The sequence below is a fragment of the Nerophis lumbriciformis genome, linkage group LG01 (assembly GCF_033978685.3).
Source record: "Nerophis lumbriciformis linkage group LG01, RoL_Nlum_v2.1, whole genome shotgun sequence".
Classification (NCBI taxonomy): domain Eukaryota; kingdom Metazoa; phylum Chordata; class Actinopteri; order Syngnathiformes; family Syngnathidae; genus Nerophis; species Nerophis lumbriciformis.
In genome coordinates this window covers 25,828,429-25,848,551 of record NC_084548.2, presented here as the reverse complement: position 1 = coordinate 25,848,551, position 20,123 = coordinate 25,828,429, and the positions used below count along the sequence as shown (strand labels likewise).

General features: G+C 41.3%; 1 protein-coding gene across 1 annotated transcript in view; it reads right to left on the bottom strand.

Moving 5' to 3' along the window:
• dmd (dystrophin) overlaps positions 1–20,123 on the bottom strand; it is a 586,555-nt gene that overhangs the window by 248,556 nt on the left and 317,876 nt on the right. The window contains exons 32-33 of the mRNA XM_061978041.1: positions 16,144–16,326; positions 824–958 (exon numbers count right to left, since the gene is read on the bottom strand). Of these exons, the coding sequence (XP_061834025.1) occupies positions 824–958; positions 16,144–16,326 (318 nt within the window). The remainder of the gene's footprint in view (positions 1–823; positions 959–16,143; positions 16,327–20,123) is intronic.

The window sequence follows — 20,123 nt, the reverse complement described above, 5'->3', positions numbered from 1 at the left end:
GAATGTCACAGATGAACAACTTCTAGATTCATGGCTAAATCCTCCTAATGTCCAGATGAGAAGCATGATTTATAATCCAGAATAACTTTGACAAGCTGAGAGGCAATGATGTGGGAGCAGCAGGAAATCGCTGCTTGCTCATAGTAAAGCAGCAGAGTGTGTGTGTTATCAATCCGCCGCTAAAAATAGTTTGTCTGCATTAGCTAATCGCTAAACATCGCTAATATTTGGTTAATATTCAGGTCACAATTAGTATATAGAGTATTATTTATGGTGGTTTTTGGATGATTATTTAGAGGGTTTTGTGGGCGAAATAGAGAGCTCCGATTGACTACATTGTTAGCAGACTTTTTATGTATTTAGAATGCATAAAAAAAAAAAAATGTATTCATGTCTTATATAAGGATTGTGAATGATAGACAGCACATCGCTCTCAAATGTTTGCATATTTCCATTATGACATCGTCAGAGTGCAGAAGTGTTACTCCAGGACGCAATCTACGGAAATTAACGAACACGTTCGGAGCGGAATATCCAAAATGAATGCGGTGTTTTCACATACTTTGTGGATTGTAAAAACAATTGGATATGGTTTAATGGATACAATTAAACACAATTAAGTATATAAAGTATAAAACTTGTTTTTCCACTCTGCTGGTACTTTAAGTACATACACTTACTGTATGTACAGTAAACCATGCACCAGGGATGTATAAGTAAGAGTGAATGTATTTTGGAGAAAATAAACAACTGGTGGATGCTATTTGTAATTGCCAGGAAAATTTGAGGAATGTGAGGTTTTTTTGTTTCTGTGCACACTCACATCCAACGCCGACTTCAGCTCCTCTGCCCCTCCTTGGAGGTTCTCAGTTTCGTCAAGCTTCTGCTCCAGCTGGTCCAGGAAGGCATTCTCCTGCTCCAGGTAGGACAGCAGCTCACACCAGCACGCCCAAACCTCCTGCATCATACACACACGCACACACACACACGTGCGAACAAGCACACACGCACGTACACAAGGATGTGAATTAGACACAATTAAATTAAAGGGAAAAGTAGCAATGCAAGAAAAAGCCATTGAAACCTAAGTGAGCAGCTATTGGAAACTGGCAGAGGCAAACAGGAAGTGGAGGAAGATTTGGAGCGTAAAACAGAATTACCAGGACACCAGGGTAATTAGTTGTCAGAGAGCTAAATTATACACACACCATAGGACGGTGGTTCTACACCACTGCACACAACAATCACAATATCAGACACAATATGTATTATTCAAATAAACATGTTTATTTATATTATTCAATATGCAAAACCTAAAACCGGTGAAGTTGGCACATTGTGTAAAATAAAAACAGAATACAATGATTTGCAAATACTTTTCAACCTATATTCAATTGAATGGACTGCAAAGAGGGGGGCTTCACGGTGGCAGAGGGGTTAGTGCATCTGCCTCACAATACGAAGGTCCTGAGTAGTCTTGGGTTCAATCCCGGGCTCGGGATCTTTCTGTGTGGAGTTTGCATGTCCTCCCCGTGACTGCGTGGGTTCCCTCCGGGTACTCCGGCTTCCTCCCACTTCCAAAGACATGCACCTGGGGATAAGACTGGCAACACTAAATTGGCCCTAGTGTGTGGATGTGAGTGTGAATGTTGTCTGTCTATCTGTGTTGGCCCTGCGATGAGGTGGCGACTTGTCCAGGGTGTACCCCGCCTTCCGCCTGATTGTAGCTGAGATAGGCTCCAGCGCCCCCCGCGACCCCAAAAGGGAATAAGCGGTAGAAAATGGATGGATGGATGGATGGACTGCAAAGACAACATACTGAACATTTGAACTTTGTTATTTTTGCAAATATTATCTCATTTGGAATTTGATACCTGCAACATGTTTAAAAAAAGCTGTCACGAGTGGCAAAAAAGACTGAGAAAGTTGAGGAATGCTCATTAAACACTTATTTGGAACATCCCACAGGTGAACAGGCTAATTGGAAACAGGTGGGTGCCATGATTGGGTGTAAAGGCAGCTTCCATGAAATGCTCAGTCATTCACAAACAAGGATGGGGCAAAGGTAACCACTTTGTGAACAAATTGTCCAACAGTTTAAGAACAACATTTCTCAATGAGCTATTGCAAAGAATTTAGGGATTTCACCATCTACGGTCCGTAATATCATCAAAAGTTTCAGAGAATCTGGAGAAATCACTGCACGTAAGCGGCCTCAGGGGGTTCTGCATCAAAAAAACGACATCAGTGTGTAAAAGATATCACCACATGAACTCAGGAACACTTCAGAAAACCACTGTCAGTAACTACAGTTCGTCGCTACATCTGTAAGTGCAAGTTAAAACTCTACTGTGCAAAGTGAAAGCCATTTATCAACAACACCCAGAAACGCCACCGGGTTCGCTGGGCCCGAGCTCATCTAAGATGGACTACGAAACAAAAAGAAAAAGAACCAACTGTTCTAGGCGCAAAGTTCAAAAGCCAGCATCTGTGATGTTATGGGGGTGTATTAGTGCCCAATGCATGGGTAACTTACACATCTGTGAAGGCACACACAGGTTTTGGAGCAACATATGTTGCCATCCAAGCAACGTCTTTTTCATGGACGCCCCTGCTTATTTCAGCAAGACAATGCCAAGCCACATTCTGCACGTTTTACAACAGCGTGGCTTCGTAGTAAAATAGTGCAGGTACTAGTCTGGCCTGCCTGTAGTCCAGACCTGTCTCCCATTGAAAATGTGTGGCGCATTATGAAGCCTAAAATACAACAACGGAGACCCCAGACTGTTGAACAACTTAAGCTGTACATCAAGCAAGAATGGGAAATAATTCCACCTGAAAAGCTTCAAAAATTGGTCTCCTCAGTTCCCAAACGTTTACTGAGTGTTGTTAAAAGGAAAGGCCATGTAACACAGTGGTAAAAAATGCCCCTGTGCCAACTTTTTTGCAAGGTGTTGCTGCCATTAAATTCTAACTTAATGATTATTTGAAAAAAAAAAAAAAATGTTGTTTCCCAATTCGAACATTAAATATCTTGTCTTTGCAGTCTATTCAATTGGATATAAGTTGAAAAACATTTGCAAATCATTGTATTCTGTTTTTATTTACCATTTACACAACTCCACTGGTTTTGGGTTTTGTACATTGCAATCTTATATTTTTAAATTGTACTAAAAATAAAGTCCTCCTTTGACATTTTTTATGAATGTATAAGTAGGGCTGCGCCAAACAATTTTTTCTTGAATTAAGAAATCTATTACGGTAATATTTTTTTTGATTTAGCTGCAGATTTTATTTATTTTTGTATCCAACTGTTTTTTTTGGTGTAGTGGTAAAACTAATTTTACGAACGAATTCCCCAGATATACACCAACAATTTTCGCATGTGTAGAAACTTTAAATGCTTGTTGTTTGGTTGGGGATACCAAAGAAAATTACTAAAAAGAGACGTTTTATTTCTTCCACCATCCTGGAGAATCGCCCATGAAGCCTTTTTAAGTGCTCGTGCGTTGCAGTGGTGCTGCTATGAAAAGTATTTTCTAATTTGCACATTTCACGGAGCACCTCAAAAGGCTCATTTTCAAAGGTGGTATCTGGGGGCGTTCTGATCAAGGTTTTATGCTTGCCAATCCCAAAATGCATAAGTGGTATCAGCCGATACATTCACATGCATGAACTGTAAATTTTATGATTTACTTATGGTGAGAAGCTGAGCTATTGACTATATGGTCTTAAAAAAGGAACCATAAAAATCACTTACTTTGGGGAAGTGAACTAGTCGTGGGTCACACTACAAATTTGGAAATCGAACCATTACCATGGAATTATGCGGGCAGTACTGATAAGAATCAGAATCAGAATCAGAATCAGCTTTATTGTCATTACGCAAGGTAACGAGATTGAGGCCATGCCATACAGTGCGATGTGTGCATGCTAGAAAAACAATGTGCAAATATATAAAAATATAAAAAATGTAGAAGTGCAATGAATATGGTGTGAAATGAATATATACATGAAAAAAAACAAACAAAAAAAAAAAACAGGGTGGTTGGTGGAATGGGTTATTGCACCGAAGAGAAGGCAGTTATGAGGGACAATGGGGCAGTCCGTTCAGGATGGTTATGGCCCTGGGGAAGAAGCTGTTCTTTAGCCTGTTTGTTTTGGTTTTAATGCACCTGTAGCGCTTCCCAGAGGGCAGCAGGTGGAACAGGTCAGAGCCAGGGTGGGTGCTGTCCTTGATGATGGCACTGGCTCTGTTGAGGCAGCGGGAGGTGTAGATGTCCGTCAGAGAGGGGAGAGGGCGGCCGATGATCTTCTGAGCCGTCTTGACCACTCTTTGCAGCCTCTCCCTGTCTGCTGCAGTGCAGCTGCCGTACCATACTGTAATACAGTAGGTCAGCAGGCTCTCGATGGACGAGCGGTAGAAGGTCAGCAGCAGGTCAGGCTTCAGGTTGTACTTCCCGAGGACTCTAAGGAAGTGTAGCCGCTGCTGAGCCTTCTTGATGGTTGATGTGGTGTTGACTGTCCAGGAGAAGTCGTTAGAGATGTGGACTCCAAGGTACCTGAAGGTGTGGACCCTCTCTACACGCTCGCCGTTGATGTAGAGGGGGGCAGGGTCGGTGCTGCTCCTCCTGAAGTCGACGATGATCTCTCTGGTCTTGCTGGTGTTGAGAGCGAGGTTGTTCTCCGAAGACCAGGCCATCAGCTTCAGGACCTCCTCTCTGTAGGCAGCCTCGTCACCCCTGGAGATGAGCCCGACCACTGTGGTATCGTCGGCGAACTTGACGGTAAGGTTGTCACTGTGGGCCGGACTGCAGTCATGGGTGTAAAGGCAGTAGAGGAGGGGGCTCAGCACACAGCCCTGTGGGGAGCCGATGCTCAGCGTGCGGGAGGATGAGAGGTGCGGGCCAAGCCTCACATTCTGGGGTCGGTCCGTTAGGAAGTCCCTTATCCAGGCGTTTGTGAGAGGGGGGAGGCCAAGAGTGTCCAGTTTATTGCAGAGTCTGTCCGGGATTATTGTATTGAAGGCAGAGCTATAGTCCACAGAGAGCATCCGGACGTAGCTCTGCTGCTGCTCCAGGTGGTTCAGAGCAGAGTGGAGAGCAACAGCGATGGCGTCCTCTGTGGACCTGTTCGCCCGGTATGCGAACTGGTGGGGGTCGAAGTCTGGAGGGATATGGTCCTTGATGTGCTGGAGAACAAGTCGCTCGAAGCACTTCATGATTACCGGAGTGAGGGCCACTGGTCGGTAATCATTCAGGCTGGTGATGGGAGACTTCTTCGGCACCGGGATTATTGTAGATGACTTCAGGCAGGATGGGATGACTGCCTGAGCCAGGGAGAGGTTGAAGATCCTGGTGAGGGGGGGAGCGAGCTGGTGGGCGCACGTCCTGAGCACCTTTCCAGGTACTCCGTCTGGTCCGGTAGCCTTCCTGGGGTTCACAGCCAGGAGCACTCGTCTGACACTGTGCTCCTGTACAGTGAGTGGAGTGGCGCCGGAGCCCGGTGGGGGCGGGGGCAGGGCTGGAGCAGATGAGTGTCGCTGGGGGGTTTCGAAACGGGCAAAGAAACAGTTAAGCTCCTCTGCCAGTGTCGCACTCTGATCCGCAGTTGTCATATTGCAGCCTCTGAAGTTCGTGATGTCATGAATGCCACGCCACACCTCCCGTGAGTTTTTGCTGGACAGATGGGACTCTATGCACCTCCTGTGGTCCGCCTTTGCTTTTTTAATCCCTCTCTTCAGGTCGGCTCTAGCAACACTGTACAGTGCCCTGTCCCCTGACCTGAAGGCTGCGTCGCGGGCCCTGAGGAGTGTGCGGACCTGGCTGGCCATCCAGGGTTTCTTGTTGGGGTAAACCCGGATGGGTTTTTTCCACAGTCACATTCCCGATGCAGAACTTTATGTAGTCCAGCACCGTTCCTGTGGCTGTCTCCAGCTCCTGTTGTTGGAAGAGGTCCCAGTCTGTGTGTTGGAAGCAGTCCTGAAGTTTGGGGAGTGCATCGTCAGGCCAGGTCATTAACAGTCTTTGTGATAGGCCTGGCCTGGCGTCTCATGGGGGTGTAGGTAGGAGAGAGCAGGAGGGAAAGATGGTCTGACTGTCCAAGCTGGGGGAGGGGTGTAGCTCTGTACGCGTGCTTTATGTTGGTATACACGTGGTCCAGGGTGTTCTTGCCCCTTGTAGAACACTTCACGTGCTGGTAGAACTTAGGGAGTACAGTCTTCAGATTGGCCTTATTAAAATCCCCTGCTATGATATGAACACCGTCGGGGTGGTCCCGCTGCTGTTCGTTGACGGTGTTCAGCAGAAGAGAGAGCGCTGTGTTTACTTTGGCGTCCGGTGGAATATACACAGCCGTGATGATAACAACAGACAGCTCTCTCGGGAGAAAAAAAGGCCGACATCTAACAGACATGTACTCCACGTCCGGGCAACAGTGCTGTTCAGTGATTGTCCCGATACCAATACATTTTACTTTAAAATATTTAAGATCACTAAAAGAATTATATTTAAAAATTTTAATAACAATTATAATCCGCAGAAAAACACATGAAGGCATAGTAACATCAACAAATATTTAATTATTATTATATAATACTTTAATTATATTATATATCGAAATCCACCTTTCTCCAGCACTTATTCCCTAAATGTTTAAAAATTACAAAAAAAAACCTCCAAAAAAACTGATTTTGTGAAAATAAAATATCGATCTAATTATTAGTATCAATCCTATACTGCTACTATCCTTGGTATCAACAGCATCGATTAATGGATTAGAGCACAATCAATAATTGAATCAATGTTGGAGCACAACAGTTGTCTCTGAGACTGTAATATTATCCTCTTTCTAGACTAGAGGTGTCCAAACTTTGTACAGGGGCCATTTTGATAATTTTTTAATAAATAGCTCGGTTGGTAGAGCGGCCGTGCCAGCAACTTGAGGGTTGCAGGTTCAATCCCCGCTTCCGCCATCCTAGTCACTGCCGTTGTGTCCTTGGGCAAGACACTTTACACACCTGCTCCCAGTGCCACCCACACTGGTTTAAATGTAACTTAGATATTGGGTTTCACTATGTAAAGAGCTTTGAGTCACTTGAGAAAAAGCGCTATATAAATATAATTCACTTCACTTCACTAAAAAAAATGCTGAAACAGATATTATATATACAACTTTTGTTAGTTGTATAATAATTTCTGCTTTTTCTCTTTACTTTACATTTTTACTCTCAATTTGCTTGATTTAATTTCAACAATATGGTGCGGGCCAACAGAACTTGAGCTGTGTGCCGCAAATGGCCACCGAGTCACACTCTGGACACTACTGCTCTAGACTCTATTCAATCTACTTGTTAATTTCCTGTTAATATCTGCTTACTTTATGTTGTAAGGTAGTTCCATCTACCCGTCTGCTATTACTACTAATTGTAAGTCATGTTTCAAGGCTTTGAGAATATAAAGGAAGCTGCTGAAACACTTTGAAGCCACCACACGAGTCCTATAATCCAATACAATCAACATGTTCGATATGATATGAAAAAGGGTAGGATTAAATAAGATCTGCTTCTTCCTACTCCTTTTCTGACATGCTGTAATGCAGGGATGTCAAACATGCGGCCCGTGGGCCGGATCAGGCCCGCGAACAAGTTGTATCCGGCCCGCGAGATGAGTTTGCTAAGTGTAAAATTGAGCTGCATTTTTAAATGAATGAAACAGCTGTTTTATTGCTGGATGTCGCAATACTGTAGCAATTCCACACTTAAAATGCTGCATGAGACACTGCACATTCATATAGATCTGTGAAAAGTATTGTCTTCTGTGCAAATATAAAAATAGTGAACAGTGTGTGATTTACTGCAACACTGTCAGTCTTTTAAGTTTTTATTTTTGATCTGTTAAAATTGTTCACACATTGCACATCTTTTATTTTTCTATCAATACACAGTGATGCATAAAGGCAGGGAGAAACTCAACCCTCTTGAATAGTTTTTACCTCAGTTTGTATGATTTGAGTTAGCACATGATTAATATGTGGAAATTACAATTGAGGTAGTTGATACATAAAATAGTTTTTATTTAATCTTTATTTTGTTTTTGTTCAACCCTATATGGGCTGTGATTTAAAGTTGAATAGTTTTGTACTAACATTGTGATCAAGTCTAAGTTCTTTCTTTTCTTTCTTTCATTAGTTTATTTCGAACATGAACACACTTACAGCATAATACATCACACAATTTCATATCATTTCATTCTACATCAGGCCCGAAAAGGAGTAGGAAGAAGCAAAGCTTATTTAATCCTACCCCTTTCCCACTTCAGAGCGTTTACAAATATATAGAATCATTTACTGACCTTTATATATATATATATATATATATATATATATATATATATATATATATATATATATATATATATATATATATATATATATATATATATATATGTATGTGTGGGAAAAAATCACAAGACTATTTCATCTCTACAGGCCTGTTTCATGAGGGGGGGTACCCTCAATCGTCAGGAGATTTTAATGGGAGCATTCGCATACCATGGTTTATATAGGGCACAGAGTGGGTGGGTACAGGCTGGCCTAGGGGCGTGGTGATTGGCTCATGTGTTACCTAGGAGGTGTTTCCGTCTATGGCGGCATGCTGTTACAATTTCGCTGCGCTTGTTGAGGGATGACAGGTCTCGACGGTAAATAATAAACAGTTTCTCTTTCAAGCATAGGTTGCATCTTTTATTACCACTATTGTAAGGTGTGCTGGATGCAAGAATTTGCCATGTTATTGAATATTCAACATTATTGTCTTTGAGGTCCCAAATGTGTTTGCTGAGTTCTGTGGTATTTCGCAGGTTTTTGTTCCTGAAAGAAGCCTTGTGATTGTTCCATCTGGTTTTGAATTCTCCCTCGGTTAATCCTACATATGTGTCGGATGTGTTAATGTCCTTGCGTATTACCTTAGATTGGTAGACAACTGATGTTTGTAAGCACCCCCCGTTGAGAGGGCAATCAGTATATATATATATATATATATATATATATATATATATATATATATATATATATATATATATATACACATATACATATATATATATATATATATATATATATATATATATATATATATATATATATATATACATATTTATATACATACGATTCACAATACGAAGGTCCTGAGTAGTCTTGGGTTCAATCCCGGGCTCGGGATCTTTCTGTGTGGAGTTTGCATGTTCTCCCCGTGACTGCGTGGGTTCCCTCCGGGTACTCCGGCTTCCTCCCACCTCCAAAGACATGCACCTGGGGATAAGTTGATTGGCAACACTAAATTGGCCCCAGTGTGTGGATGTGAGTGTGAATGTTGTCTGTCTATCTGTGTTGGCCCTGCGATGAGGTGGCGACTTGTCCAGGGTGTACCCCGCCTTCCGCCCGATTGTAGCTGGGATGGACTCCGGCGCCCCCCGCGACCCCAAAGGGAGTAAGCGGTAGAAAATGGATGGATGGATGGATATATATATATATATATATAAGTTCATTGTGTTCTTCATGGTGTTTTTGAAACTGCACATATTTTTCCCGCAGAATTTTCCTCTATCTTGAAGTGGTTTGTCAGGAGGATTATTTGTGATATGTACATTTTCAGAATGTGCTTGTTCTATGTTGGGTCGAAGTAAAACAAAGAAAACAATCTGAAGTCGTCGTAGTCATATTTTAAGTTATTAAGCCATGATTTTACCCGTCCAGCCCACGCGGGAATAGATTTTCCTCCAAGCGGCTCCTGAGCTAAAATGAATTTGACAACCCTGCTGTAATGAAACAACTAGAAATATCTGATGCATTACATTGTAATTGTATTGTATGCATGCTCAAAATAAACTGAACTGAACTGAACTGATTTGGGATCCATTTAATGCAACACGATTGGTCTTGTTTGACACTGACTCTTTAATTGTGCAAAATGTATTATTATTCCAGCCGCAGCACCTGAAGAAAGGTGATACTTGTCCACATGGAGGTTGAAGTTCACAGCTGGGAAGCTGAGTGGATTGCAACTTGGACTGGTCAAGCAGTAGACACTCAGCAGGCAGAAGGTCACACGCAATCGTCTTGCCTGCACGGCATCTTAGTATCCCTACATGCAAACTCTGCTGTGAGAATGTCTGAAACAAATCTATTTTCCATTTAAATTTTAAACGTGAGCTTTTTTAAATTATGTATCGTATGCAGTGTTGGGCTAGTTACTGAAAACCAGTAACTAGTTACAATTACTAGTTACTTCATTTCAAAAGTAACTCAGTTACTAACTCAGTTACTTACACCAAAAAGTAATGCGTTACTGTGAAAAGTAACTATTTAGTTACTTCTTTTTTTCCATCTTTTTTTTTAAAGCTCCCATTAATGCCCTTTTAGCCTTCATGTCAGCACTGTTATTGCACTGGAGAATAATACAATCTGTTGATCAACTTGACATGCATTTGCATCACTCAACTCTGCTAAGCCATGTGGTCTACATACAACACACAAAGACAAAGATATGTTACAAAGGCCAATTTGTTTCTGGCCAGAACAAATTGACAAAACTATTTTAAATAGCTGCAACATAACATACATAAGTAACAAACAGCATAATAACAGCATAGCTGTAAAGCAAGAAAGGCACACACTACATACACAAAGCCTAACCAGGCATTTTTTCCTCAAGAAATTCTGACACAAAATCATGTCTGAAGCCCAGAACACTCTACACATTTCCCCAGTTTTAGTTTAGAGATAAGGAAAGATTGGCCTGGCCCACTAGCATCCCTCTTTATGTTTGTGAACTTTATAGTCTATACATTTAGAGTGATGTGATATTTAAACACTCTAGAAGTCTAGAATGATAGAGTATACAAGAGAATTGACAGTAACGTTCGCTCTAAGGAGCGCGCCTGTGCAATTGCGCACTGCTCAAGCGTCCTCTGCGCACGGCAAATCTATGCCACGCACAAAATCAAATAAAAAAATAAGCGCATAACAATTTTTGACACGACACGGACACGACAGAGAAAACCGTTTTCGTCATCATTGTTCAAATATAATAATACGTCTGTCGAGACGCTTTGAGGACATGAATTCCATCCATCACTTTACTGAGCAAAACTCTTTATTGTCGGCCATAAACACATCACTGTTATATCAACACACTGTTATATCAACAGCAGCCGCTCGCTCTTTCTCACTTGCGCCAACACATGCACATATGGCACTTAGCCAGTGATGCATTTACAGCCACACAAAAAGTCGGACAACTCCAACACCACACATAAAGTATAATTCCAGGTCGTTACTCTATGATTTACCAATCAAATGTGTGCTTATTCTCGTGTCATTTATTAGGAATCTTAATTTACAAATATGAATCATTAAATGCTGTTAGTATATTAAATACATACTAATAAAATATATTTTTTACAAACAGGAAGTTGCAGGAATGTACACATGATCCCCTGCTTACATCTCAATGTGCAACATGTGAATGTTTTAATGGGAACTAAATGCAAAGTCTGAAAGGGGTACAAACTATTTCCAAAGCAGGACCTCCACCCAGACAAACAATACAAGTACACAGTTCATGAAAAACAATATTTTTTGTTATTGTCATTGTAAGTGGGCCTAAACACTTATATTAGAAATGGAAATGACTGCTGTCATTTGATTATAATAATAAGAGAATGTTGTCTGTCTATCTGTGTTGGCCCTGCGATGGGTGGGGACTTGTCCAGGGTGTACCCAGCATTCCGCCCGAATGCAGCTGAGATAGGCTCCAGCGACCCCGAAAGGAACAAGCGGTAGAAAATGGATGGATGGATAGAGATTGAACTTGTTATTTAGTCAGGTGTGGGACAGGTGTGCTGCTGGTGTAGCCACAGTGTGCACGTGTGATGTTGCTCACATGGGCTCCACTCAATGCTCAGGGAGTTTTTGCGTTTGCTCACACATGAACAATTAGAGGGAACATTGATTGACAGAGTGTGTGTACCTTCAGTGCTGAATGATGAGCAGAGGCAGAGTTAATCCTTAAGTGGTGGTGGTGGAGGTGAAGTGTCATTAGAGTCTCTATCTCTCTTTACTAGCTTCGTCGAAGCATGTTGCTTATGTAGCTTGTTTCAGCAGATTTGAATTGCTGTTTTGGGCAGTAAGATGGGATCTTTGATCCAAAGCACAATTTACATTTACCTAAAATGTTATTTTTTTTGTGCTCGACAAAAGAAAAGTAGTGAAAATATCTCCATGTTAGCAAACTCGACTTCTGGCTCCGCCATGATCAGACACGCCCCCCCTCCCTCTCCTCCCCACACTCACACTCACACACACACAGAGCGCGTGTCTCTCTTCTCCGGCTTGTGACACAAGAAGAATCAGAACGATGACACAGCAGCGCTCCGATAAAACACACTTTATACTACATAAAAAGTAACGTAAAATAACACAGTAACGCATCATGTAGTAACGGTAACTGAGTTACTGAATATAAAAAATGACGCGCTAGATTACTAGTTACCGCCGAAACTAACGCTGTAACGCGTTAGTCCCAACACTGATCGTATGTTTTCTATTTTTGCTATTCTATTCTATTAATTGATGCTGTTTCATGATCATTGCTTTATTAATGAATAACAATGTGCACCAGAATACCAACAATAAGGTTATTGTACACCAGAATACTTCTATTTGTTCTCTGCCATCACGGTTCAAACAGCTCCAACATAAAAATGTTTGGATCATTTGGGACATGAAGGCTAGTTTTTTACTCATTCCAAAAAAATATGTGACAAAATTTTCACTAAAAATGAATGGACTAAATTTCTATATTTGTTTGGATAAAAACATTCAGTTCATTCGGAATAACAGTATTCCATCTACCGAAAATTATGGAGTCCCACAATTCCTTTACCACTCCTTTTATTATTAATTCTAATTTGACCTTGGGAACGGTTACCCCTGCCACATTTCTCAAACGATTCAAATAGTTCCCAAATTAAAACCTTTAGCTAATTCAGGTTATCAATTTTCACAAGCCCCGAAATTACGGCATTTCCTGTAATTCCGCATTTTCCCAGAATAAATGCACTCTAATCTTAGTCATTCTTCGTACTTCCACTTTCCTCAACCATATCAAACCGTAAATGATTAAAACATTCAGGCTATTAACATTCCAAAAACACATTTGCACTATCAGCATTCTAAAAAAGAAATCCCCTTTTCTCAAAATTTCACATTTTCCTCTGACATAAATTCCCTGTAATCTTAAGAATTCTCAATACTTCTAAATTTTTCAACTACTATTCCAACCTTGAAATGTTCAACTTGTTGTCGACAGTAACAAATTTCTCAGTTTTTCCAGAATTCCAGATTTTGCAGCCTAAAAAAATCCCCATTTGTAAGGATTTCATTTTCCCCCAGTTTCCTAACCCAGTAAAACATTTCTGCATGAAAACATTAACACAAACAATTTTCCACATCTATAAATTCCACTTTTCCTGTAATTCCACATTTTCCATATAGTAGTTCGGCTCAATTTCAGCTCTTTCTCCAGAAGTTGCCTTTTCTAGTAAAGAACAAAATATTTACTATATTGCCAGTACAACTGAGACAGGTGGAATTTTCCCGACCCCCAAGTGGAATGAGAACGTTTGTGAACTCCATTAACACAAAATGAGAGATGCTGTGGGTGGTCCGCCATTATTACAGACCGTCAAACTAGGTGATCCAGAGCTGCAATTCTCTTTTAAACAATCGGGTGATTCATCCAACAAGACCATTTTGAAGCTGCTATTTTCTAATCTAGTTCTAACATACCTGTATGGCTTGTATATAGCTTTCACAAATCTTAAAGCTATTTACCCAAAAGTTAAGCAGTTTTATGTTTTGCATTTTGTTCACTTACTGTGCCTAAATTAAAAATGTGATTATAACCTTAAAACTGTAGTACGTATCGGACTGTGCTTAAGCTATACTGTTACACTCCTGGTGTTTCATGTCTTCTAAACATGCCTAAACCTTTTACACTAAGAGCTACGGACTTACAAATCAAAAGATGTGGGTGCCATTTTGGTAGTTTTCACATTTTATTACAACATTTTTTTGAATGCTTAAGAGCCGAAGCCAAACTGAAATGCTAACAGTTAGCCTGCTGGCCAGATAGTCAAGAAACCAAACAATTAAACAAAATGAGCTAAAAAAGATAACATGCTAACAGTACTATGTTAAAATTAGCATGCTTAAAGTTAGCATTAGTGAAATACCAAAAAATATCACTTTGAGCTAAAAAAAACAAAACATAATGCTAATGTAAGCATGCTAGAATGCTATCTGTAACATGCATCAAGTACCAAAATGTATTACTCTGAGGTGTGGACTTGAAGAATGTGTTAAAAATGCCAGTGTGCGCACGTTAGCGTGCATGAAGTACCAAAATATGACTGAGGTGTACACCTACAAAATTTGCTAAAAACAGCTAGCATACTAACGTGCTAACAGGTATCATTCGTCAAGTAAAAAAAATATTTGACGCTGAGGTGTAAACCTGCCAAATTAGCAAAAAAGCGAGCATGCTTATTTCTAAATGCTCATAATTGTGCCGTTAAAAAATTAGCTGCCGGCCACAAATGGACAATGGACACCCTTATTCAAAGGTGCGCAATTACAGTATTTATCAGTATTATCAGAGCACTTATTTTGATTGTGTGTGTGCTAAAAACGCTGTGACACACCACCTCAAAAAATGATTTTTACAGTTTTTTTTTCTAAAATTTAGTCTTTTACAGCAGTGATTTTCAAACACTGTGCCGCGGCACACGTGATATATTGCCTGGTGTGCCGTGGGAAATTATGCAACTTCACCTAATTGGTCCAAAGAATATTTTTTGCAAATCAATAATCATAATAATGTGCCGTTGTCTAGTGCCTGTGCTGTGTAGAGCTTGGCAGGGTAACCATGTAATACTCCATATCAGTAGGTGGCAGCAGGTAGTTCATTGCTTTGTTGAAGTCGGAACGCGTCGAGGATGGTTTGTCGTGATCCCAATAGGCAGAGCACAGCGGGAGACAGCGTGCAGGTAAAAAGGTATGTAACGCTTAAACCAAAAATCAACAAAAGGCAAGTCCCGCTAGGAAAAGACACTGAAGCATAGGGATGGCTATGTAAAACAAAAGTAAAACTGAACTTGCTACAAAGTCAACAAAAACAGAATGCTGGACGACAGCAAAAACTTACAGCGTGTGGAGCAAAGACGGCGTCCACAAAGCACATCCCGTACATGACATGACAATCAACAATGTCCCCTCAAAGAAGGATAGCGTACGCACAACTTAAATAGTCTTGATTGCAAAAACAAAGCAGGGGCGGGCAATAGCGCGCCAACAAAACAGGAAGGGTCACCAAAATAACAGCGCAAGACAGGAACTAAAGCAATACACACAGGAAACAACAACAAACTCAAAATAAGGCACGACAACCTGGTGGAGTTTAATTTTTTAACCTTTCTGCTGGTGGTGTGCCTCCGTATTTTTTTCATGAAAAAAATGTGCCTTGGCTCAAAAAAGGTTGAAAAACACTGTTTTACAGCATAAGACATAACGGCAATTGCTAGGATTGTACGCTATATCGGTACTAATAAAGTTTGCGGTTCTAAGGAATTCAAAACGATACTATGCTGCTATACTATGCTATTTTATTTGGTACATATTGAAATGATAAGTGTGACCAGTAGATGGCAGTCATACATAAGAGATACGTGTGGACTGCTCAAATAAACAACACCAACATTTTATATGTTCCATTCAAAATATAGAACATTACACACAGCGCTCAAAAATCCATCAAAATCTTTTAGTACGATTTTGGTAAGCTATGAAGCCGCACCGCTTGATGGATTGTACTGTGCTTCAACATACGAGTATTGACTAGACTCGCTCATCGGAAGTGCACCTTATAATCCTGTGCGCCCTATGGTCCGGAAAATACGGTAATTGTATTAAATAGTTAATGAATCAGGTATGCATGTATACAGAATTATGCAAATATGTTTGAGTAGAAAGTGAAAATGTTGCAGACATATCTTGCCTCACTTTGGCAAGATAATAAAAGGTTACCTCCAAAGTTTTGCATTTTCCATCCAGGCGGCTGCACAGGCGCTGGTAGTTAGCCTTCAGCACATCCAGCTCTGAACGCAGGGCGTCATGTGCCGTGGGAGGGGCCTTGGCGATAAAACTATTCACGCTGTCAGTCAGAAGTTTCACCTTGAGCTCTTTGGAGTGAACCTCTTCCTGAGCCCTCTGAAAAACGCAAAGACACTTTAGGTCAAAGTAAGAATGCACACAGTGTGGAGGAAAATGTGAGTTTAACAGAGGGACTAAGAGAAAGATGCACCAACCAACAAATCACGCTTGACTAAGCTGTAGAGTGCAACTTTGGGTACTCATTCACAATCTGGTCGATTGTAAGGCGATAGCGCCTCAACAATTACAGCTGAGGTACACACTTGCACGTGTAGAATGTGAGTGTGTGTGTGTGCGTGCATACACAGGTGTATGCAGGGATTTGGCTGACAATGACTGACAGACACACAAACTCGCGTCCGCACAGCATACTATATAGTTAACTGACTGTATTGCAATCCCTCCTCCACAGCTCCATATCACAAATATCAATCATACTGTAGAAAAACTCCATACCTAAGGATACATTTAGTCGAGAACATGTCAATACATTGTTATTGTATTAAACTAACTAGATAATATTTTATTTACGTGACGGCATGTCATTTCTGTCTCTATATGGTCACATTTATAATGTATCCCTGTTCTCTGAAACAACTAATTAAATGACATGTTGTGGAGGTGAATGATTGATGAGGCAGGAGCCGAAGATAAAGAGCATCAATCCTTTACTTAACACTTAGACAGTTACAACACGAACAGCTCAACGGCTCGACTAGTGACTTTCTTGTCCCCTTTAACCCTGAACCGGAAATACCATCCTCTTGGTAAATATCTATTTATATATATATATAACTATTAGACTTAGCTCAGTTACAAAGGATGGAAAGGATAAGGATGGAAAGGATAATGCACACAAGGGCACAAAAAGAGGGCGAAAACAAAATGTATAAAGTAGACAAAACATTTACCAAAGTAGCAATATAAAATATAACATTTATGTAATATTTACATATTATATGTACGGTATATAATATATACTGATATGATTATATTATATGTTTATATAATATATAAAATATACAAACCCCGTTTCCATATGAGTTGGGAAATTGTGTTAGATGTAAATATAAACGGAATGCAATGATTTGCAAATCATTTTCAACCCATATTCAATTGAATGCACTACAAAGACAAGATATTTGATGTTCAAACTCATAAACTTTAATTTTTTTTGCAAATAATAATTAACTTTGAATTTCATGGCTGCAACACGTGCCAAAGTAGTTGGGAAAGGGCATGTTCACCACTGTGTTACATGGCCTTTCCTTTTAACAACACTCAGTAAATGTTTGGGAACTTAGAAGACACACATTTGAAGCTTCTCAGGTGGAATTCTTTCCCATTCTTGCTTGATGTACAGCTTAAGTTGTTCAACAGTCCGGGGGTCTTCGTTGTGGTATGTTAGGCTTCATAATGCGCCACACATTTTCAATGGGAGACAGGTCTGGACTACAGGCAGGATATTCTAGTACCCGCACTTTTTTACTATGAAGCCACGTTGATGTAACACGTGGCTTGGCATTGTCTTGCTGAAATAAGCAGGGGCGTCCATGGTAACGTTGGTTGGATGGCAACATATGTTGCTCCAAAACCTGTATGTACCTTTCAGCATTAATGGCGCCTTCACAGATGTGTAATTTACCCATGTCTTGGGCACTAATACACCCCCATATCATCACAGATGCTGGCTTTTCAACTTTGCGCCTATAAAAATCCGGATGGTTCTTTTCCTCTTTGGTCCGGAGGACACGACGTCCACAGTTTACAAAAACAATTTAGAAATGTGGACTCGTCAGACCACAGAACACTTTTCCACTTTGTATCAGTCCATCTTAGATGAGCTCAGGCCCAGCGAAGCCGACGGCGTTTCTGGGTGTTGTTGATAAACGGTTTTCGCCTTGCATAGGAGAGTTTTAACTTGCACTTACAGATGTAGCGACCAACTGTAGTTACTGACAGTGGGTTTCTGAAGTGTTCCTGAGCCCATGTGGTGATATCCTTTACACACTGATGTCGCTTGTTGATGCAGTACAGCCTGAGGGATCGAAGGTCACAGGCTTAGCTGCTTACGTGCAGTGATTTCTCCAGATTCTCTGAACCCTTTAATGATATTACGGACCGTAGATGGTGAAATCCCTAAATTCCTTGCAATAGCTGGTTGAGAAATTTGCTCAGGCATTTGTTGATAAAGTGGTGAACCTCGCCCCATCCTTGAGCATTTCATGGAATCTACTTTTATACCCAATCATGGCACCCACCTGTTCCCAATTTGCCTGTGGGATGTTCCAAATAAGTGTTTGATGAGCATTACTCAACTTTATCAGTATTTATTGCCACCTTTCCCAACTTCTTTGTCACGTGTTGCTGGCATCAAATTCTAAAGCTAATGATTATTTGCAAAAAAAAAAAGTTTATCAGTTTGAACATCAAATATGTTGTCTTTGTAGCATATTCAACTGAATATGGGTTGAAAATGATTTGCAAATCATTGTATTCCGTTTATATTTACATCTAACACAATTTCCCAACTCATATGAAAACGGGGTTTGTATAACAAATCCCAATTGTACCCATGTACAATATTACAGTATATGTAACAGCTGTAGCAAAAAAAAGGGCAGCATAAAATAGAGAGTAGAGCCAGCAGAAAATATACATTATAAACAAAAGAGAGGTAGCTAAAATAGAAGCGGTCAGGTAATAGATAGATATCATCTATTGCTGTATGGCGAGTGATTATTCAGCTGGATGGAGTGCGGAATGAAGGAGTGATTACCACACAGGCCCCCTCAGAATTCACCAAGATTAACAACAATTTCACCCACGGGCTGATGGAAAGATGCATAATGCCTAGACTTTCAATGGTGGTAAATTCCTCTCTAGCGATTGCCAGCTTGGCTGAGTGGAGGCGTAGACTGGTGAGCCTACTGTGGTAATGAAATACTCCACACCATGCTTGACCACTGATGATGAAAAAGTAGGTGTGGTGAATTCTGGAAACTCGGCAAGCAAATTTTGATACGGGTCGTCAGCGACAGGTGCCCTTGCCACTCAAAGTACCCTCCGTGCCCCCCCATCTGAGCTTACATGGGTAAAAAGCAAAAGAGAGGGCCTCGATGAGACGAGAAATTGTTCACCCACCAACAGTCTAAATGCACAGAGGACGTCGGCCCCCAGGATCGGCTTAGACCACAGCCATAACAAAATCCCATCCAAAACGTCATCCACCAAAACACACTACCGCATACCAAGTCCCGTAGGTGCATATGGGTGTGCCTTTCGTGGCATCCATTGGCGGTCCGTGTGCCTCAGCCATCGAATGCTGCGCTGTGCACCTGAATCGACCAACAGCCGCCTGCCAGACAGGGCATCTGTGACAAACAACAGCTTACAGTCCCGGCCAGCGCTCACAGCTGCTAATGAACGCCGGTCATGGTGTTTCCCTGCACCACAAATGTGTATGGTTTGCGACATTGCTTGGCTATAGCTCCACACCTGACAAAATGGTAGCACCACCCCAGCTGCCATGACGTCAGTGTTCTTTGGTGTTGGGGCCGGGGCGCCCTGGTAGGGAAGCAGCGCATGGACGAACTGCTGCCGGTTAGTGTGAAAAATCCTGTCTGCCTTCATAGACACAGCTCGGTAATCTTTTGGTCGAAGAGAGGGGACAGCTGGCTCGCGTGGTGTGCACCGGTCCCAGTAGCTGACGTAGGAAGATGTGTACAAACAGGAACGAGGGGTCTGCCGAGCCTAGCAAGCACTCATTCCATTAACTCAGAAGGTCTGCTATCGCTGAGGCCATTCAGGGGACAGCAAGCGGTCTGCCTTTTCGATCAAGCGGTCAGCCTTAA